This window comes from Oryzias latipes, chromosome 8 (assembly GCF_002234675.1).
Source record: "Oryzias latipes chromosome 8, ASM223467v1".
NCBI lineage: Eukaryota > Metazoa > Chordata > Actinopteri > Beloniformes > Adrianichthyidae > Oryzias > Oryzias latipes.
The window spans coordinates 24,697,684-24,723,647 of NC_019866.2; the positions used below are offsets into that span (position 1 = coordinate 24,697,684).

Sequence of the window (25,964 nt, forward strand, 5' to 3'; positions counted from 1 at the left end):
CTGTTGAAAGGTCTCAATGTTCAAATGTGTTGTTGTTGATTGGCAGGTCCCTGTATCTCTGCCTCCCTCTTGTGGTTGTTTCTGGTATTGCGTCCTCTGGCCGGTGGTCTGTTTTTGTCTCCACAGGTGTGCAGGATGACTGACGGACCCCCGACTCACCTGCAGCCCGTCCACACTCGCCCTGGCCGTAAGACAGTCATGCCAGCTTTTACCTGACAGTTAAGGTTAGATTACAGACAAACAGATTTATGTTTGGGTGTGAATGTGAGCAGATGGTCTCTGTGTGACCCTGCAATAGAAACTGAACCGTCCAGGATGTACAGTGGCTGGTTACAGGGTGAAGCAGGTTTAAACAGATAGAAGTCTGTTTGGAAATACATGCTGGATACAAGTTAACACTTTTTCTTAGGATATAGACCTTAAAAAACACTTGAGAGAATAATTACTGTTGACAGTGTTTTGTGTGCATTAGAGGTCAAATCAGATGCAGACAGAGGAAGGAAGTGGTGTTTCCTGTTTTACTACAATAGGATAAAATCTCATTTTTAGTCCATTTGTTCTGGTTATCCATGGTTGTCCGGGCTATCTGGAGCGATCCACTGCACCAAAGGCTCCACAAAAGAGCTTTTAGAGTGACTCGTGAACATTTGTGTTTTTCCATCTCTTCCAGTGAAGAAGACGCTCATTCCTGGTTGTTGCTGCTGTCTGCATTGTGTGCACATGTGTTTATGTGTGTGATCATGATAGTCTGAGCTGTCTTCTGTGTTACTGTCATCAGTGCAGCTGCTTGTTTCTCTGATATTTGAGAAATCACCAAAAACCAAAAAGTACCAGATTAAAGTGGAAGTGAGCATCCAGAGCAGTAGACTTACCTGAACAGGTGAGCTGAATGTTTATTGATGACGTTCCAAATGTTTGGAAGCTCATTTGTTTGATTTACGATTTATTCATGTTTTTTTCATTGATGGGGGGGTTTGCAGGATCTCTGCAGCCGTTGATGAAGACGTTGGTGTCCCTGCAGACGTCCACTTAGATCCTTTCTTTAATTATTCAGAGAAAAATTCCTCTGCTTCAAAATAGAGTAAAGGGCTGGTGAAGGTTTCAAAGTTGTGACAGCAGGAATAGTCTCTGAACTTCCTTTTGCATCTAATTAACATATTTACTTATTCCTAGTTTATTGCTAACATGATCTCAACACTCGCTTTGGATATTGAAATCTGAAGAACATTGCAGAGAAGATTGAAGCCATCTGAGTGTCATCATTGTGTGGTAGGACAGACCAACTGTGTGCTCTGATCTGAACCCAGCAGGAGCATCAGCAGAGCAGCTTCATCCTTTTACTCAATCAGAGTTTCCATTTCTGCCTTTAGACTGTGGTGCAGTGAAGCAGTCAACCACTAGTCAGAAGGCCGCAGGTTTGATTCTCGCCTCGCCTGCCTTAGCGTCTAACGTTGGTGGAAAAGACAGTCCCACGTTGCTCACAGGGGGAACACAGTGTGAATGTCTGCACAGGATTGTCAATCCGCTGGGACCTTAACCAAAGTTGAAAAGCCTGATGGAAGTTCATGTCATTTGAATTGATTTGGACAGAAAGGCACTAATTGGTAAGAAGAAAGGTGATGGCGTTGATGTGGATGTGATGGAGAGATGCTGGGGGATGGATGAGCTGTGGACCTGCACCCCTATAATTTACCAATGGAATCTTCCTCTGGCATCTTAATCTGGAGAACAGATTAATCAACAGAAAGTTCATTAAAAGTTGACTGGTCGTGGTGCAGCAGTGGGGCGGTTGACCTCCAATTCATTTCCTGCCTTTCCCACCCATTTGTCAAAGTGTCCTTGGGCAAGACACTGAACCCCACCCTGCCTCTGGTGGAACACGCCAGTGTTCAGCAGCGGAGCCGCCACCAGTGTGTGAAGGTAGAAAAGCGCTAAATAAGTATACGCCATTTACTCGTCTCTGCTCACCTAAAACTTTCATTATAAGTAAAGCAATTTGTTGTTTGTGTGCATTATTGTGTATTTAGAAGCTTCCAATCCCCATCCCACCTGGGTTCTTCTAGAATCTCTCTTTTGAATGTTAGTTATTGCTTTTTCATTGCTGTTTTTCTTCTCTCTAGTCAAATATGCTGAATGGCCAGCGCCGGTGGGACCCATTCTTAAGCCTACAGGGACTGTAAGACTTTGTGGAGATTCTAAGATGACTGTAAATACAGTGGCTTCATTGGAGCAACAGTTTTCTAAAGTAGAGATGAGCCATGCTTACCAACAAATACTGCTGGATGAAGAATCAAAGAAAAATGTGACGGTGAACACCCAGAGGACTGTTCACGTACAACAGACTGCCATTTGGAGTAGCATCAGCACCAGCCATGTTCCAGAGGACGAGGGAAAACCTTTTGAAAGGTACACCATTGGTGGTGGTCTACTTAGATGACATCTTGGTGAATGGCAAGGATGAGGCAGACCACCTAAAAAACTTGACTGAGCTGCTGGGCAGGCTGGAGGAAGCAGGACTGTGGCTGAACAGAAGTAAGTGTGAGTTTATGCAAAATGAGGTGGAATATTTGGGGCATAAAGTTGATGCACAAGGGCTCCACCCAGAAAGAAAGTGGAAGCCATCTTAAATGCTCCGGCTCCCCTCCCACCAATGTAACTGAACTTAAATCCTACTTGGGTTTGTTAAACTATTATAACAATTTTCTCCCAAACTTAGCAACCCTGTTGGCCCCCCCTCGTGAACTTTTGAGGTAAAATGTAAAGTGGTCATGGCAACAGAGGCATGTTGAAGCATTTGAAAAGTCTAAAAGGTTGCTGAACTCCGATGATGTATCAATCCACTATTCAGCAGATAAAGAGTTAGTTTGGTCATGTGATGCATCATCTTATGGTGTTGGAGCTGTGTTGTCACACAGAATGGAGGATGGCAGTGAGAAACCACTAGGCTTCATGTCACACACTCTCTCACCCGCTGAAAAGAGATATTCACAGCTGGACAAAGAAGCATTAGCCGTAATATTTGGTCTGAAGAAGTTCCATAAATATTTGTATGGCAGAGTTTTCACGACTTACACAGATCATAAGCCACTGATTTATCTTTTTAACATGAAGAAGCCCATACCTCAAATGGGCTCACCGAGAGTACAAAGATGGGCTGTAATGTTAAGTGCATATGAGTATGACATCGTCTACAAAAAGTTCTCTGGTAAATGTGTAGCAAAACACATTTAGAAATGTCTAATTTGACAATTAAGATGGATTAACAGAAATGCTTTTTCATTTTCTACATAAAAACCTATTATTCTGTGTCATAATTAAAACGAAAATGCAAAGGGGGGATTGCATTTTCGTTTTAAAATCCACCCTGCGAATAGTGTTTATAATTCAATTCGACGTAGCATTTCCAGAGGGGAGGGGGGGCGATGACGTCAGTGCTTTCTCCGTCTGTCCGGCTGCTAAGAGACACAGACATGCTAGGAGCAGCTTTGTGTTAGCGGCAGAGGAGAGGGCTTTTTTGATGGTTGTGAACATCTGATGATTTTACACAGCTTCTCAGGACTACGTACTAGCATTTACGCCTCCTTCAGTCACACCGCGGTTCGTCGGACCCCCCCCAGACAACCTTTGTCTACGAACCGGCAGCCGCCTTCGCATAGCGGAGGGCGAAGGAGCCCCGCGATCCGAAGCTTCACAGTTTACATTGTCTACAAACCAGGCAAAAGCCATGCTAACGCCTATGCACTCAGTAGATTGCCGCTGCCAGAAACAACATCAGAGTCTGTTGAACAAGTTTTGATGATGGATGTTTTGGATGACACACTGCTGGACACCAGACAGATCAAGCGATGGACATCTACAGATGTTCTATTGTCCCAAGTCCATGAGTACATACTAAAAGGATGGCCGGCGAAACCGGACGGCCGCCTAAAGCCATATCAACAAAGGAAAATGAGGTGATGTGTGAGGGATGGATGTGTGCTCTGGGGAGCTAGAGTGGGGATTCCCACCAAAGGCAGAGACAAAATCCTGAAGCTCCTGCATCAGATTCACACAGGCATGTCAAAGATGAAAGGTCTAGCAAGGTCATATCTTCAAAAGGGAGGTGCGGTTATGTGAAGAATGTCAAAACACCACAAATCACCACCCGCTGCACCATTACACCCCTGGGAATGGCCAGAAACACCCTGGTCCAGAATCCATGTGGACTATGCAGGACCGTTCCTAGGTGAGATGTTTTTGTTGGTGGTAGATGCTCATTCAAAGTGGATGGACATTTATCCGGTGAAATCAGCTACTTCACAAATCACCTTTGAAAAACTGAGACAGAGTTTCAGTGTGTTTGGTCTTCCAAAGATGTTGGCATCAGACAATAAGACATGTGTCACAAGTGCAGAATTTGAGACATTCATGAAACAAAATGGAATTGACCACAGGGCTCCAGACTGCGACCAAAATTTGAGAGTGTGCGACTGAATTTTACATCCAGTCGCACATGTGCTACCAGTAAATATGCCTCCCCCACCCTCCGTATTTTTTATACATTAAACGTGGAAGGGGCACGTCAATGATCGATGAAATGAGCATTAAGACGCGAGCGCACACGCACGCAAACACATACTCATGAAACGCGAGCGCACACTCGCGTTTCATTGAGTGATGCCTGAGGCGGCCAATGCGTGTGAGAAGAATAGGCAATGGCCGCTGTAAGTGGCTAAAATGCGTGGAGGGGCCTAGAGACAATCGCGCGCGTTTAAACATCTGTGGGAAGGAAACAGAGACAAATATCATCACAACCTGATTTGTGTGTCTGAGCTATGAGCAAGCCAACTATTGATTCGTTCTTCCGACCTGCGGCTAGACAAGAGTTGATGCCAAGGATGTCATGGATGGCCCTGCTGCTCAGCCGCAACCCTCCTGCTGGCTCCTCCTCCCTCAGCTGTCCCCGGTGTTTTCACAGCTGGTGCTCATGTTCTCTCTGATTAGGTTCCCTTCTTAAGCTGCTCTGTTTGTTCTGTGTTTGTCGTAGCGTTTTCGTTCATGCTCCATGTTCGAGTGTGATCTTGGCATTAAAAGCCTGTTTCCACGTTACGCCGACTTGTTGTCGTTCCTGCACCTGGGTTCCTCCCTTGGTTCCCGTAAAATTACGCTACGACCATGTCCAACCCAGCAGGAACTTCTGATTCGAGGGACTTACCTGGGTCCTCCGCCGAGGCTGGCTCTGTCTTCGGAAAGGAGATGCGGGAGGTCATGTCTGGTATGCAGCAGCTCCACGCACGCCTTTCTCAGCTGGAGCATACACCTTCATCCCCGACTCGGCAGATCAGACTGGGTCATCCTGAGTCTTTTGACGGCTCGGCTGAGGACTGTCTGGCTTTTCTCACCTCCTGTCGTCTTCACTTTGAATTTAATCCATGTGAATTCCCCTCCGAACAGAGCAAGGTGGCGTTTGCTCTGAGCTACCTCACCGGAAGAGCCAAACGATGGGGACTGGCGGAGTGGGAACGCAGCTCGGAGCTGAGACGCTCCTTTCGTGACTTTTCCGCCCGGCTACTAACGGTGTTCGACCCCACCACACCTCACCGAGCCGCCGCTTCGGAACTTCTCAGCCTCCAGCAGGGTTCCCGCAGCGTCTCGGACTACGCGGTGGAGTTCCGGACCTTGGCTGCCAGTACCCGCTGGCCGGAGGAGGCTCTTACTGACGTTTTCCTTCGGGGGCTGTCCGACGCTCTGAAGGATGAGCTGGCGGCGAGGGAGCTTCCGGAGGACCTGGAGGAGCTGATCGACTTGGCGGGTCGCATCGACCGGAGGATGAGGGAACGGGGTTGGGAGCGACGCGGTCACCCCAAGCTCCGCCCATCGCTTCCGGAGGAGCCGTCTCCGCCTCTTTCCAGCCCTCCACGTCGGTTTTCCATCCCTCCCCCGGAGCCCATGCAGCTAGGAGCAGGCCGGTTCTCCACGGCTGAACGTCGGCGTCGCCAGCGAGAGGGTTTATGTTTCTACTGCGGACAGTCTGGACACGTGGACAGTCTGGACACATGGTGCATCATTGCCCGGGAAACGCCAGAGGCTCCCCAGCAATGAGGAGACTGGTGAGCCTCAATACTGTTTTTTCCTCGTCCTCTCGTCCATCAACCAGAGTCTTAGTAGCATTTGCCGGGGCCCAGGAGGAGTTTGAGACTCTCATAGACTCGGGTTCGGATGGGGATCTGATCTCCCTGGAGGTGGTGGAGAGACTTATGATACCCCTCGAACCTTTGTCTCCAGCATTGGAGATCCATGCCATAAACGGGTCTGTAATACACGAGGTTTCTAACCGCACCGTTATGGTTTCTGTGACTGTCTCGGGAAACAACACGGAGACTATGACATTTCATGTTGTTGAGGCTCTATCACCCCCTGTAATTCTAGGGTTCCCTTGGTTATGCAGGCATCAACCGCACATTGATTGGGCTACGGGGCAGTTTCTATCTTGGAGCCCCTTTTGTCTACTAAACTGCCTTTCTACGGCTGCAGCCCGAGTTTCTGTTGAGGTACAGTGGCCTCCGGATCCCCCAGACCTTAGTAATGTTCCTTCCGCCTATCATAATTTAAGTTCTGTGTTCTGTAAGGTACGTACCAAATCTCTACCTCCCCATCGCCCCTATGACTGTGCCATCAACCTTCTGCCAGGGACCCAACCCCCAAAGGGTCATATATACCCCTTATCACCGCCTGAAAGAGAGGCCATGGACACGTATCTGCGGGAGAGTTTACAGGCGGGGCTCATTAGAGGGATGGGTGCCTGCGGCCCCTGCATTGACCACAGGGGTTTGAACAAGATCACTGTGCGTAACACCTACCCCTTACCTCAAATGGACACTGCGTTTGACCTGTTAAGCGGAGCACGTATTTTTTCTAGGCTGGATCTCAGGAACGCATATCATCTGGTTTGTGTGAGAGAGGGCGATGAGTGGAAGACTGCGTTTAACACGCCTAGCGGACATTTTGAATATTTAGTCATGCCCTTTGGGCTAACAAATGCTCCGGCAGTGTTTCAATGCTTGATTAATGATGTTCTGAAGGATATGCTGAACAAATTTGTGTTTGTGTACTTGGACGATATTTTGATTTTTTTCTCCTGACCTAGATTCACATGTGCAGCACGTCAGAGCTGTCCTCCAGCGCCTCCTGGAGAACCACCTCTACTGCAAGGCCGAGAAATGCGAATTCCACACTACGCGGACTCGGTTCTTGGGGTATGTGGTTTCTCCGGGCCAGGTCCAGATGGATAACTCCAAGGTTCAGGCCGTTCTGGAGTGGCCGGTTCCCTCTGGTAGGAAGCAACTTCAGCGCTTCTTGGGGTTCGCCAATTTTTATAGGCGTTTGATCAGAGGTTTCAGTGGCGTTGCTGCACCCCTTCATAGGATTACGTCTGATAAAATGCATTTTGTTTGGGACGAAGAAGCTGAGAAAGCTTTTTGTGAGCTGAAGAGACGTTTCTCTGCAGCCCCTATACTGACTCAGCCTGACCCCTCCAAACAGTTCATTGTGGAGGTGGATGCGTCTGAGTCAGGTGTGGGGGCTGTGTTGTCACAGAGGGCGTCCGATAATAAAGTTCATCCCTGCGCGTATTTCTCCCGCAAGCTCACTCCTGCGGAGAGAAATTACGATATAGGGAACAGAGAACTGCTGGCTGTGAAGGTGGCCCTGGAGGAGTGGCGCCACTGGTTGGAGGGGGCTGAGCAGCCATTTCTGGTTTGGACGGACCACAAGAACCTTGAATACATCCGGTCTGCTAAACGCCTCTCTCCCCGCCAGGCGAGGTGGACTCTGTTCTTCGACAGGTTTGATGTCACCCTCTCCTATCGACCGGGGAGTAAGAACGTCAAACCGGACGCACTCTCCCGTCAGTACCAACTGGAGGAGGAGGAGAGACCTGCTGAAGGCGCACCTGTACTTCCCTCGCGCATGGTGCTAGGGACCACCCGCTGGTCGCTGGAGCAAAAGGTACAGGCATTCGTCCCAGATCCTTCCTCCATCCCCGCGGGCTGTCCGGAGGGCCGACTCTATGTGCCTTCAACTCTTCGCACCATGGTGTTAAAGTGGGGGCACTCTTCCAGACTGGCCTGCCACCCTGGTGTTACGAGGACTGGGTTCCTTATTGCCCAGCGTTTCTGGTGGCCCTCTATGTCCTCTGACATACGGGCTTTTGTGTCAGCCTGTCATGTGTGTGCCAGTGTCAAGACCCCCAGGACCCCCCCAGCTGGGCTACTTCACCCTCTACCTGTGCCGTCCAGACCTTGGTCCCACGTTTCCATGGACTTCATTACCGGATTACCTAACTCACAAGGTAGTACGGTTATTCTCACAATCATTGACCGGTTTTCTAAGTTGGCCCACGCCATACCCCTGCAGAGACTCCCTTCAGCCAAGGAACTGGCTATCCTGGTTTCGTGCCACCTGTTTCGCCTTCATGGACTTCCTCAGAACATCACGTCGGACCGGGGCCCACAATTCATCGCCGCCTTTTGGAAGGAGTTCTGCAACCTCCTAGGGATCAAGGTCAGTCTGAGTTCTGGATTCCATCCTCAGACCATCCTCAGGCCAGGTAGAGAGGTACAATCAGGACCTGGAGACGTCGCTGCGTGCCATGTGCGGGAGGAACCCCAGAACCTGGTCTTCGCAACTCCCATGGGTTGAGTACGCCCATAACTCCCTGGTTAACTCTACGGGGTACTCTCCCTTTCAGGCCGCCTATGGTTTTCAGCCACCCTTGTTTCCACACCGGGAGCAATTGGCATCCTCCTCGGGACCGGCGGCGTTCGTGAGACGGTGTTGTCGCACCTGGAGCAGGTTCCGGCTGGAGCTCCTAAGGAACCAGGAGCGTTTCACTACGGTGGCCAACCGTAGGAGATCTGCCGCTCCTGACTACAAGGTGGGAGACAGGGTGTGGCTGTCCACGTCTGACATCCGTTTGCGGGGTGGTCCTAGGAAACTGCACCCCAGATACATTGGTCCATTTCCCATCACCCGTGTCATCAATCCTGTGGCTGTAAGACTGGACCTGCCTCGCTCCATGAAGGTGCATCCCGTGTTCCACGTCAGCAAGTTGAAGCCTGCCCAGGACTCCCCCCTGCAGCCCGCTCCCACTCCTCCTCCTGCTCCACGGATGGTGGACGGGGGTCCGGTTTACACTATCCGGGAGATTCTTGCCTCCAGGAGGGTCGGACGGGGTATTCTGTACCTAATCGACTGGGAGGGTTACAGTACGGCAGGTCGGCAGTGGGTGCCCGAACGTCACATCTGCGACCCCTCGATGATCACCCGTTTCCATCGCCTCCATCCGGATCAGCCTCGTCGGGGTCCGTCTGGTAGCCGGACTTAGGGACGGGGGTTCTGTCATGGATGGCCCTGCTGCTTAGCCGCAACCCTCCTGCTCGCTCCTCCTCCCTCACCTGTCCCCGGTGTTTTCACAGCTGGTGCTCATGTTCTCTCTGATTAGGTTCCCTTCTTATCCTGCTCTGTTTGTTCTGTGGTTGTCGTAGCGTTTTCGTTCATGCTCCATGTTCGAGTGTGCTCTTGGCATTAAAAGCCTGTTTCCACGTTACGCCGACTTGTTGTCGTTCCTGCACCTGGGTTCCTCCCTTGGTTCCCGTAACAAAGGAAGCTGTACAAACATGGTCCAGTCAGGATAAAAGGTCTAGGAGGCCAAATTACAAGGGCTGGCCTTCTGAGCCTCCTAGAGGAACACAGGAGGATCTGCTCTAAGGGGGGGTGAGTAAAGGCTCAAGTTGTTTAGACCTCCATGTTTTAGTGGAATGTAATTGGCCAGTGCCCCTAATGTTTACATACATTTAAGTATTGTTTGTAACTGTGAAATGACTGAAAGGTTACTACGGTAATCCCTTTGTTACTAAGCACTTTTTTTATTCTGAATGTATGGTATTTTCTTTACTATCTGTACTGTCATGATAGCGATGGTGCTGTCAGTTTACCTGTTGTTGCATCTTCAAAAGTGCAGAATAAAATGTGACACTGAATTTGAAACAGCACATTGTAATTTCTGCATCTATTATTAAAGTATTTATTAGTAATACAGTGGAAATTAGTAGATTTGGTTAGCATGTTGATTTACGGTTTGCGCCCCTAAATTTTCTGGTTGTGCCCCTAAAATGTTCAGTTGGGGGCAACAGTGAAAAAAGTTAGTCTGGAGCCCTGGACCATGTAAGATCTGCACCTTTCCACCCATCTTCTAACGGTCTGGCTGAAAGAGCAGTGCAGACTTTTAAGGAGGGGATGAAGAAGATACAAGGTGACACCCTCCAAACAAAACTGTCAAGATTTCTGTTCAGTTATCGTATTACACCGCATGCAACAACAGGTTTGTCCCCAGCAGAAGTGATGATGTCACGGAGACTTGGATCAGCTTTTGACCTGCTCATGCCGGATGTAAAAACAAGAGTTCAGAAAAAACAACTGAAACAGAAAGACCAACATGACACAAAGAAAACATTGAGAAGTTTTGGATCAGGAGACGAGGTGTTCATCCGAAACTATTCCTATGGTCCAAAATGGATACCAGCAGTGGTGTTGGACTCATCAGGTCCAGTGTCGTACAACGTCAGCATCGGGAACAGTCGAACTATGACTCAAACTCAAACTCAAACTTTATTTATTTATATAGCGCCTTTCATTTCAGTTAAAAACACAAAGCGCTTAACATAAAAGCAGATAAAAAGGTAAAAAAAAAACGAAAATTGTTAAAAACAGCAAACAAAGGACAATCACACAAAGATGGGACCCCTCCCTCACCACCCCCCCACGCCACCCACACCCACACCCCACCCACCCACCCAGTTCCCCCAGTAGAACCCTGGACAGAAACAAAGAACTGCAGCTAAAAGAAGCTCTGGCTTGGTACTGCTGTGAGGAAACGATATGATGGGGATCCATTTATTCCAAGGCCCAGCCAGACCACAGGGGTCACTACCACAGCGCCCGCCCAGCACAGAGCAGCCCAGGGCCCACTCCATGGCTATTAGACCACAGAGCGGAACCCCAGCCCGCCCAACCAGAACGGGCACCGCAGCAACAGCACCCACTACAGGTCAAGCTGGTGGTGCCCCAGAAAAATGGATCCCCAAGAGGAAACACTGGAGCTAAAAACATCAGAATAAAAATGATCATAAAATAACAACAATAAAAATAGAAAAAAGATAAAAAATAAAATAAGATTTAAATATTTTAGTATTTAAAAAATAAAATACGTAAACTGATTAAAACATAACCTACGTATCATTGGTAAAATAACAATAAAAAGAATAGCATATTAAAAACAGATAATAATAGTCCTTACAAATAAATAAATGAATAAATACGTAAATAAATAAATAAATTAATAAATTAATAAATAGATAGATAAAAAATAAAAAAGACATAGGAAATGATCAAAGTCATGTAAAAGCCAGACTAAAAAGGTGGGTCTTGAGCCTCTTCTTAAAAACCTCTATAGTCTCTGCAGCCCTGAGGTTCTCTGGCAGGCCGTTTCACAGGCGAGGGCCGTAATGGCAGAATGAAGCCTCACCGTGTGTCCTGGTCCTCACCTTAGGGACAACCAAGAGGCCAGTGCCAGAGGACCTCAGGGTCCGCGAGGGTTTGTAATTTAAAATAGCATCATTTAAATAAGAAGGCCCAAGACCATAAAAAACATTTATAAACCATTAAAAGAATTTTAATATGGTGCATTTTGGTGACATCTACCACTTATTTATACACTTTTCAATTACTGAAAATAGACCGTATCAGACGGACAGCTGGAGAGTTTTGAGAGTTTGGCTAAACAATTTCACCTTGAAAATCTGAATTTTTTTAGAAACTTACAAATGAAAAATTATTATAAGACTAAAATACAAAGAGGCTCTACTGGGGACGAGGGTGGGATCATTCAAACAATAATAAAGGCATATAAAGACAGCAATTCTAAAGTGATTAGTACACTATATAAAGCTCTAATGGAGTATGACAAAAACTCAACTATAAAAGATGAATGTAACTGGGAAAAAGAATTAAACATACAGATAACTGAGCAGGACTGGTTAGACATGTGGAGACACCACAATACTTCCACTGGATCACGAACATGGAGAGAATTCGCCTGGAAGAACCTTATAAGATTTTTTATAACACCGAAACTGAAGAACAAACAGTTTTATTTGGACATGTTCTCAGGAAACTCCGTCCACCAAAGTGATGAACACTTATTTAAAGTTATGTCACTAGCCGCTAAAAAATCATTGACCAGGAACTGGGGCACTACATCGATCCCATCAAAGGAGCAATGGACTTCAACAATTAACGACATCCATTCAAGGGAAAAAATAACATACAGGCTGAGACTGCAAGAGGCACTATTACACCGAAAATGGGAAAAATGGACACTTTACAGCAAATAGACAACAAGCACCTAGTATTGACCCTTGTTTTTGATTGTAGTTGTGGTTTGGATTTTGTTTACATTTAACAAAAATTAATAAAAATAAAGTAACAAAAAAAAAAGAAAATAGACCATATCAAACTTACATCTGCTCTAGTCTGTTTCAGATTTTTTGAAGAGAGCACTGCAGTGTAGTAGGTAACACTAGTTAAGAAGTTTTCATGCTGCTTCTAATCACTGCTATTTCACATTTGTTCCTAATCAATAGTTCAGAAGTTTTATTTACTTTTTTGTTCTGACTGCCTTGAAATCTAGCCACAGGGGTTGCAAGCCAGTTACTTCTGTGCCGGTCCCAAGCCCGGATAAATAGAGAGGGTTGCGTCAGGAAGGGCATCCGGCGTAAAAAATTGCCAAAATAACCATGCGAATCATCCACAACACTTTAGACATACCGGATCGGTCGAGGCCCGGGTTAACAACGACCGCCACCGATGCTGTTAACCTACAGGGTGTCGGTGGAAATTTGACTACTGTTGGTGGAAGAAAGAGGGGAGGCAGAAGGGTCCGTGACCAGAGAGAGAAGGGAAAAGGCAGGAACATAGGTTTGAGAATAGGGACTCTTAACGTTGGCACAATGACAGGGAAAGGCAGAGAGCTGGCAGACATGATGGAGAGAAGGAAGGTAGATGTACTGTGTGTGCAGGAGACAAGGTGGAAGGGCAGCAAGGCACGTAGTATTGGAGGAGGATACAAACTGTTCTATCATGGTGTTGATAGGAAGAGGAACGGGGTAGGAGTGATTCTGAAGGGGGAGTTTGTAAACAGTGTTCTAGAGGTGAAAAGAGTCTCAGACAGGATGATGAGCCTAAAGTTAGAAATTGAAGGGGTGATGGTGAATGTAGTCAGTGGGTATGCGCCACAGGTTGGCTGTGAGTTAGAAGTGAAGGAGAGATTCTGGAGTGAGTTGGATGAGGTCATAGAGAGTATCCCCAGAGGAGAGAGAGTTGTTATTGGAGCAGACTTTAATGGGCATGTTGGTGAGGGCAACAGAGGTGATGAGGAGGTGATGGGCAGGTTTGGTGTGAAGGAAAGGAATCTGGAGGGACAGATGGTGGTGGACTTTGCGAAGAGGATGGAAATGGCTGTAGTCAACACTTACTTCCAGAAGAGAGAGGAACATAGAGTGACATACAGAAGTGGAGGTAGGAGTACTCAGGTGGACTACATCCTATGTAGACGAGGTCATTTGAGAGAGGTTAATGACTGCAAAGTGGTGGTAGGAGAGAGTGTAGCCAGACAGCACCGCATGGTGGTGTGTAAGATGACTCTGGAGGTCAGGAAGAAAAAGAGAGGGAAAACAGAAAAGAAGACCAAGTGGTGGAAGCTACAGAATGAAGAAACTTGTGAGGAATTTAGGCAGAAGTTGAGACAGGTTCTGGGTGGTCAGGATGAGCTTCCAGAGGACTGGGAAACTACAGCAGAGATTATCAGGGAAACGGGTAGGAAGGTGCTAGGTGTGTCATCTGGAAAGAGGAAAGACGGTAAAGAGACTTGGTGGTGGAATGAGGAAGTACAGGAATGCGTCCAGAGGAAGAGGTTGGCTAAAAGGAAGTGGGATGTAGAAAGGACTGAGGAAGGTAGACAGGAGTACAAGGAAGCGCAGCGTAGAGTGAAGAGAGAGGTGGCAAAGGCCAAACAGAAAGCTTACGATGAGCTATATGACAGGTTAGACACAAAGGAAGGAGAGAAGGACTTGTACAGGCTAGCCAGACAGAGAGACAGAGATGGGAAGGACGTGCAACAGATAAGGGTGATTAAGGACAGAGATGGAAAGTTGCTAACAACCCAAGAGAGTGTACAGAAAAGATGGAAGGAGTATTTTGAGGAGCTGATGAACGAGGAAAATGACAGGGAAAGAAGGGAGGAAGATGTGGTCGTTGTGGAGCAGGAGGTAGCAGAGATTGGAAAGGATGAGGTTAGGAAGGCTCTGAAAAGGATGAAGAGCGGAAAGGCCGTTGGTCCTGATGACGTACCTGTGGAGGTATGGAAGTGCTTAGGAGAGACAGCAGTGGAATTTCTAACGAGGTTGTTCAATAGGATTTTAGAGAGTGAGAAGATGCCTGAGGAATGGAGGAGAAGCGTTCTGGTCCCGATCTTTAAGAACAAGGGTGACACGCAGAACTGCAGCAACTATAGAGGAATAAAGTTGATGAGCCACACAATGAAGCTGTGGGAAAGAGTAGTGGAAGCCAGGCTTAGGAAGAAGGTGGAGATTTGTGAGCAGCAGTATGGTTTCATGCCCCGTAAGAGCACCACTGATGCCATTTTTGGTTTTGAGAATGTTGATGGAAAAGTACAGAGATGGTCAGAAGGAGCTGCATTGTGTGTTCGTAGATTTAGAGAAGGCGTATGACAGGGTGCCGAGGGAGGAGCTGTGGTACTGTATGAGGTCGTCTGGAGTGGCAGAGAAGTATGTCAGAGTAGTTCAGGACATGTATGAGAGAAGTATGACGGTGGTGAGATGTGCTGTAGGTCAGACAGAGGAGTTCAAGGTGGAGGTGGGACTACACCAAGGATCAGCTTTGAGTCCTTTTTTGTTTGCTATGCTGATGGACAGGCTGACAGACGAGGTAAGACAGGAATCTCCCTGGACAATGATGTTTGCGGATGACATTGTAATTTGCAGTGAGAGTAGAGAGCAGGTGGAGGAACAGCTAGAGAGGTGGAGGTTTGCTCTGGAAAGAAGAGGCATGAAGGTCAGTCGTAGTAAGACAGAATACATGTGTCTGAACGAGAGGGATCAAGGTAGAAGCGTTAGGTTACAGGGGGCTGAGGTGAAGAAGGTGCAGGAGTTTAAGTACTTGGGGTCAACAGTTCAGTGTGATGGGGATTGTGGAAAAGAGGTGAAGAGGCGAGTGCAGGCAGGTTGGAGCGGGTGGAGGAAAGTGTCAGGAGTGTTGTGTGACAGAAGAGTGCCAGCAAGACTCAAAGGAAAGGTGTACAAGACAGTGGTGAGACCAGCTCTGCTCTATGGGTTAGAGACGGTAGCAGTGAGACAGAGACAAGAGGCTGAGATGGAGGTAGCGGAGATGAAGATGTTGAGGTTCTCCTTAGGAGTGACCAGGTTAGACAGGATAAGGAACGAGTACATCAGAGGGACGGCTCATGTTGCCTGTGTTAGGGACAAAGTCAGAGAAGCCAGACTGAGATGGTTTGGACATGTTCAGAGGAGGGATAGTGGATATATTGGTAGAAGGATGTTGGAGATGGAGCTGCCTGGCAGGAGGGCAAGAGGACGGCCAAAGAGGAGATACATGGATGTCTTAACAGAGGACATGAAGTTGGCTAATGTTAGGGTAGAAGATGTCCATGATAGAGTGAGGTGGAAAAGGATGATTCGCTGTGGCGACCCCTGATGGGAAAAGCCGAAAGAGAAAGAAGAAGAGTTCTGACTGCCTTGAGGTTCTGCTTTTTGATACTGTTCCAAAATTACATTTACTTTTTAGATCCTTAATTACTGTTATGTGGTTCAAATTTGCAGAGTTACTTGTTTAAAGTTGCAAAGTTACATTTACTTTTTAGTTACTTTAGTTACTTAATAAAATCAAATAATTGAAAAATTAAATAAAATGAAATTACTGAGATCCTTCAGCTTTTGACTAGAAATACTTACTGCTTAAAGTGTTGTAAAGAAAAACAAAATGAAGTACGTTGGCATTATACTGCATTTGAGTGTGAGATTCAGGTATTTGGAGTTGCCTTTGATTCTTTGAAATTCAGCTTAAAGCTTAGTGATTACAGTTTCATCTTCAATGTGTGGCACTGTGTGATTTAAGAATTCATTAAAACAGATGCCCCCCATTTAATTTCATTTTGATCTCGGAAATAATCAGTAACATCACTGTTAGAACTACTTAAACTTTCAGTTTGTATTTAAAAACGGTTTTGGCCAATACCTAGTTTCGTCAGCAGAGGGCGCTTGGTGCTCTACACGTCAGTAGCTGACCAGCAGAAGAAGCCAAGTCAGGACTGGATGAATGAGTCAGCAGAATTTATCATGAAGAAGTGCGCTCTTTTTGACTGTGATTTTGTATATTTTGCAGGTAAGGTGGCTGAAATTAACACACAAATGTTTTTTTTAAAGTAATGATGTGTTTTGAGGGCTTTAGAGTGAACTTAAGTGACGTTTACTTGTAGTTTAAGCAAGTTAGGATGACTCGGACGCCGCGGTTTGTTGCCAAGATGGCGGACGTGAATCGGTGGCGAGCAGTTTCACACACATTAGAGATGTTTAAGTCCAGTGTGAGCTAAAGGTGATAAACTATCTGATGAGAGATGCATAAAAGCCTTGCAGAAGTGTGAATTTATGGAACAGGCATGTAAACAAGAATTAAAGTGTTTATCATAATAAGCTCTTAGGTCCAGAGCTAAGCTAAGCTAAAGCTCACGTCAGCGTATGCGGAGTTATACCGGTGTTAAGTCAGTCACTGAGCAGGTACAGGAGTTTGAATTTATCACAAGATTTTGTAATATGCTTACGGTCGTTTTAATTGTGTGGAGAAAAAAAACACAAGTTCTTATGTTAGGAGTTGAAGTGTCTGCTAATGGAATAAAATGCATTTTGGAATTTTTGTTTACTCTTAAAAGTTATGTAATCTGTGTATAAAACAGTGCAGAAGTTGTGTTGTATCTCTGACACGCTTCAGTCTCTCTTCAGCATCTTCAGTAGCCTCACCATCTACTCCTTCCATATCTATTTTCGCGGCATTAAGTTGGTCCGACGGATGCCGTGAGCGAACACAGTTCGCTGTTGGTCACGTGGCGAGCACGGTGCGCACCACGTGACCAAAACAATCGTGGCGGACGTCAAACTTTCAAAGTGATGAAGACGAGGTAAATCTACACGTTTTCGCAAAATATACTTTATTGAAAAAGGTGAAAAATATATTAACCGTTAAATATTTTAGTGGCCCGAGCGGACAAGTCAAAAATAAAGTCTTGTGGTCCTTGCTGCCCGAGCGAGCTGGACCGGGCCAGCGAACAAATGGCTAAGTTTGTCGAGCCCTGCAGATACTAAGATAAGCAGCTAGAGATACTGATATTTGAAAATGCATCTGTTGTTTTCTGCAAGAACTACGCTAAGACTGAGGTTCTTATTTTATGGACATCTGCGCTCGTCTGCCTCTGTCTGACCTCTCATGTCTCCTCTTTGCTAGCTGCCAAACAGTGTTTAGCCTCAGACTTCCGCTGCGAGAATGGCCAGTGCGTCTCAGCCTTCTTTGTGTGTGACGGAGATGAGGATTGCGATGATGGGGGTGATGAGGTCTCCTGCCCTCCCATCACCTGAAGCTCTGCATCCTTCGAGTGCAACAACAGCATCTGCGTCCCTCCCCAGTGGGCCTGCGACGGTTAAAGCGACTGTCTTGATGGCTCTGATGAGTGGCCCCAGAGCTGCCACGCCGAAGCCCCCGTGACGCTCGCCTCTCATCAGTGCCACTCGATGGAGTTCCGCTGTGGCAGCGGAGAGTGCATCCACGGCAGCTGGAAGTGTGATGGAGATGCTGGCTGCTTGGATGGATCTGATGAAGCTGGCTGCAGTAAGTTTGTGGTTCCAAACGTCATGTCCTGCATTTCTTCACTACGCCATTACTTACTACAGTTGCTTTGCCGTTAGCTCGCTCCACCTGCCATCCAGATGAGTTTGAATGTGGTGATGGAACCTGCATCCACGGCAGTTGCCAGTGCAACCAGCAGAAGGACTGCAGAGACACGACTGACGAATCCAGCTGTGTCAACGGTAAGAGGACCCTTCTATGCTCCATAGTCACACTGAAAAGCTGTACCTTTTTAACTCATGTTATCATTTGGCTCGCACAGTGACCCACTGTGAGGGCCCGGACAAGTTCAAGTGTCGCAGTGGGGAGTGCATAACCATGGAGAGAGTGTGTGACAACAAAAGGGACTGCAGGGATTGGTCAGATGAGCCTCTTCGGGAATGTGGTGGGTGCAGCTTTTCACAACTTTCTGGTTAATTACTAGTTTATGCATCTACCTCGGGTCCTGCGTGTCCTTAGAGTTGTAATTATATCCTCATAAAAAGGCCTCTTCTTTTTCTTTGCAGGCTGCTCTCACATTTGCAATGACCTGAAAATCGGCCGCGAGTGCTTGTGTCAGTGTGGATATAGCCTCAGAGACAAAAGACGGTGCGAAGGTGAGCCCATGCCCTGACGTCTGCTCTATGTCGTCATTTTAAAATTACCTTTACTCATTTTTGCAATAATGTACAAATCTGTATTTACTCTGCTGTTAACCGTCATTCACTCAGTGTTCTTTTTCATTAACAGTTAACTCACAACTGAGCTGAAGTGACAAGAAATACATTTTTTAAAATGTCTCCCTTCATCAGATATTGATGAGTGCGCCAGTCCAGACACCTGCAGCCAGACCTGCATTAACACGATGGGCAGCTACAAATGTGAGTGTGAGGAGGGTTAGCAGGTTGACCCAGTAACCAAAGCGTGCAAATCTATTGGTAAGCATCCAGACCCTTCCGTTTTATTCTGCTAAGTTTAACAGAAAAATATCAAGTTAATTTGCTTTTACACAGAAATTGAGAAAGAGTCAAGGGTGTTAGTAGTGTGAGAAAAATGTTATAATTCACACATTTGTGCCGGATCTAATCTACTTTTGGCACTTTTAAAGTTCAATTTTGGCTCTGGTAGAAAAAAACACATCAATGTTTGTTTGATACAAAAGGATCCATTTGATTGATTTGTAATCAATATCAATAAACACAGTTTTTTTGCTCCAGGGAAAGTTAAGACTTGACCGTAGCAGGTGAATTAGTCCCTTTTCTTGTTATGTCAGTGATCACTACAGATGTGGATCAACATCTTAGATTTGAATGTTTTTTTTTTACTGAACCCCTAGAAGCTAGTTAGCATTGCCCGCTACAACAGATGAGTTATTCACATTTTCCACGTTTTAGGTAGCTACAAAAATATCAAATTCAGAGTTTGAGAATCTTTTTCCCTCTAATATCTAAGATTGAACACTTCTTGGAATGCTTCTCTTAAGTTATTGTCAACTGTCAAACTTCATATCAAAATGACTGGTGTGCTTGGTAATTCAATTTAAATAAATTCAGGAATCTGTCTTCAAAACTATTAACTGTAAATGAGAACTGGAGTGAGGGAGTGTGACGTCACCCTAGGGCTGGGCAATATGGCCTAGAAATAAAATCTCCGATTTTATTTTTTTTAATTCGATTTCCGATTTTTTTCCCCGATTCCCCCCACCCCCCACCCCCCACTTAAGGAAAGCAATAAGTACAAATGGCAGACAAGTTCAAGCAAATGTTGCTGTTATTTAATCAAACCAAAGACAAATGTAACCCCCATTTCTGGGATGAATAATAAATAAATGAACACGCTCTTGGAATCGAAGTTAAGTATAAGATTTTTCTTCTTCTTACTCCTTTTTTGGACTTGTGTTTAAATAATTGTGTCTTGTTTTATAAAACTTTTGTCTCGTTTTTGTCTAATTTCGTTATTCTAAACTTGTTTTCACTTATCCAAAATAAAAAGTTTAATTCCTTACTTAAAGTCCCGGCTGTGTTTTAAGTCGCACTTTGTAGTCTAAACTAAAAGGAGACAAACATTTACCTTGAGAGTAGCACCATTTTCTAAAGGATTAACATTACTCCAGGGCTCCAGACTAACTTTTTTCACTAGGAGCACTGTGGCCCCTAACTGAAAATTTTAGGGGCACAACTAGAAAATTTAGGGGCGCATACCGTAAATCAAAATTCTAACCAAATCTACTAATTTCCACTGTATTACTAATAAATACATTAATAATAGATGCAGAAATTACAATGTGCTGTTTCAATTTCAGTGTCACATTTTAATCTGCACTTTTGAAGATGCACCAAGAAGGTAAACTGACAGAACCATCGCTGTCATGACAGTACAAATAGTTAAGAAAACTGATGGAAATTTATCTTTGTGACACCAAATAAGTGCAGCCAAGATGCACAATAAGCGTGTTTGAGATCACCCAGGTGAACTCAACGCTGCGCAGATCACCTGGTGTGTGACATATATTTTTGTTTTTGCTCCAACATCACCTGTCAATCATCACAAAAATATCGCAAGAAAGGGGTGGGAGCAAGGGGCAAACCTACCCGGACACAGCTGGAAACTGAACTGACTGAAAGCTGCCCTACAGGCTACAAAACAATGCATTATGGGACATGTGTCCTGATGGTTTTTGTAGTGGAGGGATTAATCAAAATAATTTAAAATACCAATTCATTAAAAAAGGCTACATACATTACAAAACCTTAAATAATCATAAAATATATAATATCACAGATCATACTAAGGGGGAGAAGAATATTAAAACTAAACTGAATGTTAAGGACAACTCCATTTCCAGGCGAGGTGCTGGTTCATCTCAAACACGTCTATCGTTGCATTTTCCCCAAGTATTTTCAGTGTGTCTAAAACTAATGTTATTTTTGCTCGAGCGTGTTTAAAGTTCAAGCCCCGTTAACTGTCACGCATGTAGGTGTGGGACATTTATTCTCCTCAGCTGACCCGACTCCCGCGGGACGGGAGCGGTGTGCTCCCGTAACCCGTTTGATGCGCCGCCGTAACCCTAACCAAAACCTAAACCTTCCTCCGGGTCTGTGCGGCCCAGAAAAAGTACAGCACGGACTGCATGTATGTAGAAAATTACGAACGAAAAGATACGTTCTAAAGGAAAGTAAGGAACTCCTTCATGTGGTCCGGGGAGGGAGGGGGCTGTCAGGTTTCCTGCTTTCAAACCCTGTCATTGCCACGCCCCCAAGAGTCATATACCCCACTGTGATTGGTTGGTCAGCTCTAGGCCCCTCCCCCTACACGCATTTTAGCCACTCACAGTGGCTTTCCCTATTCTTCTCACACGCAGTGGCCGCCTCATACACAGGCATCACGCGAGTGTGTGCTCGCGTTTCATGAGTATGTGCGCGAGTGTGTGTGTCTGCCTGCGTGCGTGTGCGTTTGCGTCTCATTGATTATTTCATTGATCATTGACGTGCCCCTTCCACGTTTAATGTATAAAAAAATACGAAGGGTGGTCGCAGGAAGGGAAGGATTTACTGGTCGCACATGTGCGAATGGATGTAAAATTCAGTCGCACGCTCTCAAATTTTGGTCGCAAAATGCGACCAATTGCTCGCAGTCTGGAGCCCTGTACTCTCATATCTTGGTTCTAACAAAATCCTACGGTGGCCGCGTCGCAAATGAATATATCGGTACAAGTAATAATTACAACGCAGTATTCTTTATTAACAAATAACAGTAACAACTAACTAACTAATAACTAACTATACAGGCGTTGTAGAATGAGTATGTGTTTCTGTGTCAGGGCGCGTGCGTGTGTAAGAGGACTGAGCGTCTCCCACGCGAGGGCGCGTGAGAGCCTTTGACTCCGATGGGCTTTAGGCAGCGTGGGGTCTCTCTCTTCCTCCACGTCTGTGGCAGTAAACCCAGACCAGTTCCAAACAACAGATGATTTGATTCCTTTCTTGGGAACAAACTTCCCACTGTCAGCGGTAGCCATGCTGTCGTTAGCTGCTTCGTGCGTCGATTTTCGCGTTTCGCCGTGTGATACTAAAGCTACGGAAGCTCTGGGGAGCCAAAAATGCGCCACATAAAAACTCGATTTAGTTATTTTTGAAATCGCCCGTAACAAAAAATTCGAATTAATTCATTTGATCGATTTATCGCCCAGGCCTACGTCACCCATAGAAAGTTCTTTACTTCCGGCTCCAACGCAGGGAAGTCAATTCAGTCGCAAATTTTTTGCACTACGGATGCCGCCATATTGGAGCCAGACTTCGTCAGTCAGCAGTGATTGGTCCGTGTCAGTCTGAGTCAACATTTCTATGGCAGCTACTCTTGCCATTCAGAAGGGAGCTCTTTGTTACTCCACACCCCTACCATTTGAAAAGGGCTACTCAAACTCTGTCAATCAAATGTGTTGAATTTTGGGCGTGGGGGCTAGCAGGCACCACATATTTTTATAGAGGCATCTGATTATTTTTTACTTTTAGTTTATTTTATTACTTGAATAACTTGCAGTATGGAAAAAAATAGCATGAAAAAAGAAAATAAGAGGATCAAGAATAGGCCAGCACAATATACCGCAAATTTATCCTTATCGCAAAATCCAGCGCTGCAATATGCACATCGCAAAAGACGGTAATTATCGCAATAAATCGTAAACCTTAAATGTGTTAAATCTAATGGCAGCTTGAACCATTTAACAAATCAAATAAATCCCTTTATGCATTTGACCAATCGGGTGGACGCCTTCACTTTGTTGACCAATCTGATGGAGCCCTATTATGTAAGATGTTTGTCACCTATGTCGACGAATGTCATTTGGAGTATAATTTTTAAACTGTTGCAATGAAATGGGAATGGTTATTTGGTTATTTTGCTATTTGTTTATTTACCACAAATTATATCGTTATCGCAATTTTAATCTCTAATATCGCATATCACGAGTTTTCCTCATACCGTGCAGCTCTAATCAAGAACATGTTAAAAAAAGGTAGCAGAGAAAGAATGGTTATTCTGACCAATAGAATGACTAACAGCTGTTGATTTCTCTATAGAAGTCTATGGGATTTTGGAATCTTGACACCAGCGAGTACTTCCTGTTTGGAACACCGGGGGAGGGGTCACCTAGTCCAGTTCTCATATACAGTCAATGATCCATACCCAGTCTTGAGATTGTTGTAATACAATTTTGTGCATTTTTTCCAAATCTTTGAAACAGAAACATGGAGGTATGATTAAACAAAATCCTCCAATCCATTCGACCTGATGCTCTCCTGTGATGTCTGCTGATTGTTACAGAAAAACATGGTATTTGAGTCTGAAATGGACTGTTTTATGTGGAGATTACTTTTTGCACACACTCTGTGCTCAGAATTGAGGGTCAAATCTGGCTCTTACCCTTTAAAACCAGAGCTGTCACCGGCGACAGGAAAATAGACACACGCTCTTCGACCTGTCGCAGATCTTCAACCGTTTACGCAATGAATGTAATTCTAACAGGTTCTGTTCAGCACAGAGAAACGAGGCGTGCCTCTTTCTGTGCTATTTTCAGCTGATTTACGTTGATTGTGTAAATTCACTAATGTAAGGTGCTGCATATCAGTGCAGAGATGCTTTTCTGCGCAGGAATTACGTTATTATACAAACAGTAGTTTGCATAATAAGGTTCAATTCAAAGAACGTCAACGGTTTTGTATAAGCTCAGGTGTTAAGCGGTTAAAAAGCCCAAAGCCACAATTTTCAGCACCAGTTATTCCACAAGGAACTGTAGTTTACAAATTTCCACCCAGTTTACTATATAGTTGCAAGTTTTAAGACACAACTCTTAGCTGTTTTATACTTTGTCAGTTGTGTTGACCAAAGCTAAACTCACCAACTCTCTTTGATTTCACATGATTACTTTGAGCATGAGGCTATTTGTAAAACCGCCCCACCTCTGTTCTGTGATTTTGCAGGTACAATAGCCTACCTCTTCTTCACCAATCGTCACGAAAGATGACTCTTGACAAAAGCGAGTACACTCTAGTAATTCCCCGCCTAAAGAATGTGGTGGCGCTGGACATTGACGTAGCCACTAAAGAGATCTACTGGTCCGACATTTCTCTGAAGAAAATCTACAGACGAAACTGACTAAAACCAGAGCGGAGAGGACGTTGGTTTCATTCCCTGATGTTTGAAACCAGTTTGGATGTTCCATGCAGAACAAACATAGACTCAGCTGACGACTCTGCTCAGCACCAAACCATCATCGACAGCGACGTTGATGCCCCTGAAGGAATCGCCTACGACTGGGTCCATAAAAACCTCTATTGCACTGACGGTATTCGTAGCACTATCTCTGTGGCAACTGCTGATGGCAGCCATCGCAAAACTCTTTTCCACCAAGGCTTGTCGAAGCCTCGGGCGATAGTGTTCGACCCCCATAGCAAGTGAGATCATGGTTTCATTTACATGCGTTTCTCATGGTTCAAACTTTTTTTTTACTGCCATTTTTCAACATTTCACAGCTTTCTATACTGGACTGATTGGGGAAATCCGGCTAAGATCGAGAAGGGAGGTCTTAATGGAGGAGACCGCTCCACTCTGGTCACAGGGTTTGGGAGTTAGCATTGTCACAGTAACGTTTGTTTTAGCGGTATTAGTCTGTTTTTTACATGTTGCACACAGGGTTGGAAGTTACAGGAATTGTGAATAACACAACTGTCACTTCTAATAAGGCTAACCTGTAGCGTGTTCTAGGGTTACTGTGAGCGCAGTTTATAATGTTGGACTGACTGATGGACATATCTGACTCCTGCCTCGCTTAATGCGCCTTATAGTTCGGTATGCCTTATACATGACATAAGACTAAAAAAATAGGCCCTTCATTGACGGCGCACTTTATGATCCTTATAGAAAATATGGTAGATGATTTAAAAAATGAATTTATTTAATGTATTTGCATTTTAGAGGCACCAACACTTGCAGGACCATCGCAGTCAGAAACTCCAGCCGTGACCCCGAAAGGGACAAAACGGATTAGAAGAATGTATCAATGAATAGAAGAATGAATGCTTTTATTTCTTAAAAAACTAGTTTTTAAAATCTAAAACTACGTTGACATTTTACAAAAATAAAAATTAAAAGAATCGGCCGCGTACAGGGCGGCCCAAACCTCTACAGAGGAACACGGGCCAATTTATTTTTAAAGGTAAATAATAAAATTAAATAAATGGGCCGCGGCGGCGGCCAAACCGACGGGACAGGATGGCCCCCACAAACAGCACCCGACCTAACAAAAAAAGGCACCGTCCTTGGTCGGAGGGCCTCCTAAAGACAAAAAAAAAAAAAAAAAAGCAATCAGGCATCAATTTTAATAGCAGAAGATGACTGACTACTGCTAGACCCTTACATTTGCGGCTGCTGGCTGTGTGGGGGGGGGGGGGGGGGGGTTCTTCATAACGCTCATAGGTTCCTCTAAACAAAGTAGACAATGAAGTTATCAGTTAATACAAAATAGTTATGTAATATGTTTGTATAGATTATAGAAAACAATAAGTAAAGAAGGCAAATAAAGTTAAAAGTCAAATAACAACATTACTTTAAAAAAGGTGATAAACATTACTTTTTTTTAATATACTGTAGCATTGCAACACAAAAATAGGATTGACATTTCACTGTTGGGATACAAGACAGTAAGTGCTTCCAAATTAGACACCAATATTAATGGTCCAGTATTTCATTGTTATGTTTCCAGGTGAGCACATTATAATAGTTTGATTTGTATGTATTTGGTTTTACACTACGTTTATGTGGTAAATAATGTATTTGAGGACTACAAATATGGCGGCCAAGACCCTGCGGGTGACTTCCGGTTACTCAGGTGTGTGGCTGATTACAGCTAATGACTGCACAAAGAGGGGGAGGCGGAGCCAAGCAAGAAGGGAGGACAGAAACAA

The 25,964-nt window shown here is 45.1% G+C and overlaps 1 protein-coding gene across 1 annotated transcript; it reads left to right on the forward strand.

Annotated features, from left to right (window-relative positions):
* The first annotated feature begins 982 nt into the window (after positions 1–982).
* LOC100125501 (low-density lipoprotein receptor) lies at positions 983–25,387 on the forward strand. The gene is given in 9 exon segments (XM_023957852.1): positions 983–2,532; positions 17,629–18,009; positions 18,087–18,209; positions 18,290–18,412; positions 18,534–18,623; positions 18,819–18,944; positions 23,982–24,014; positions 24,017–24,455; positions 24,534–25,387. Coding segments are annotated over 9 exon segments (1,575 nt in total). The 5' UTR covers positions 983–2,372; the 3' UTR covers positions 24,634–25,387.
* The last annotated feature ends 577 nt before the right edge of the window (positions 25,388–25,964 follow it).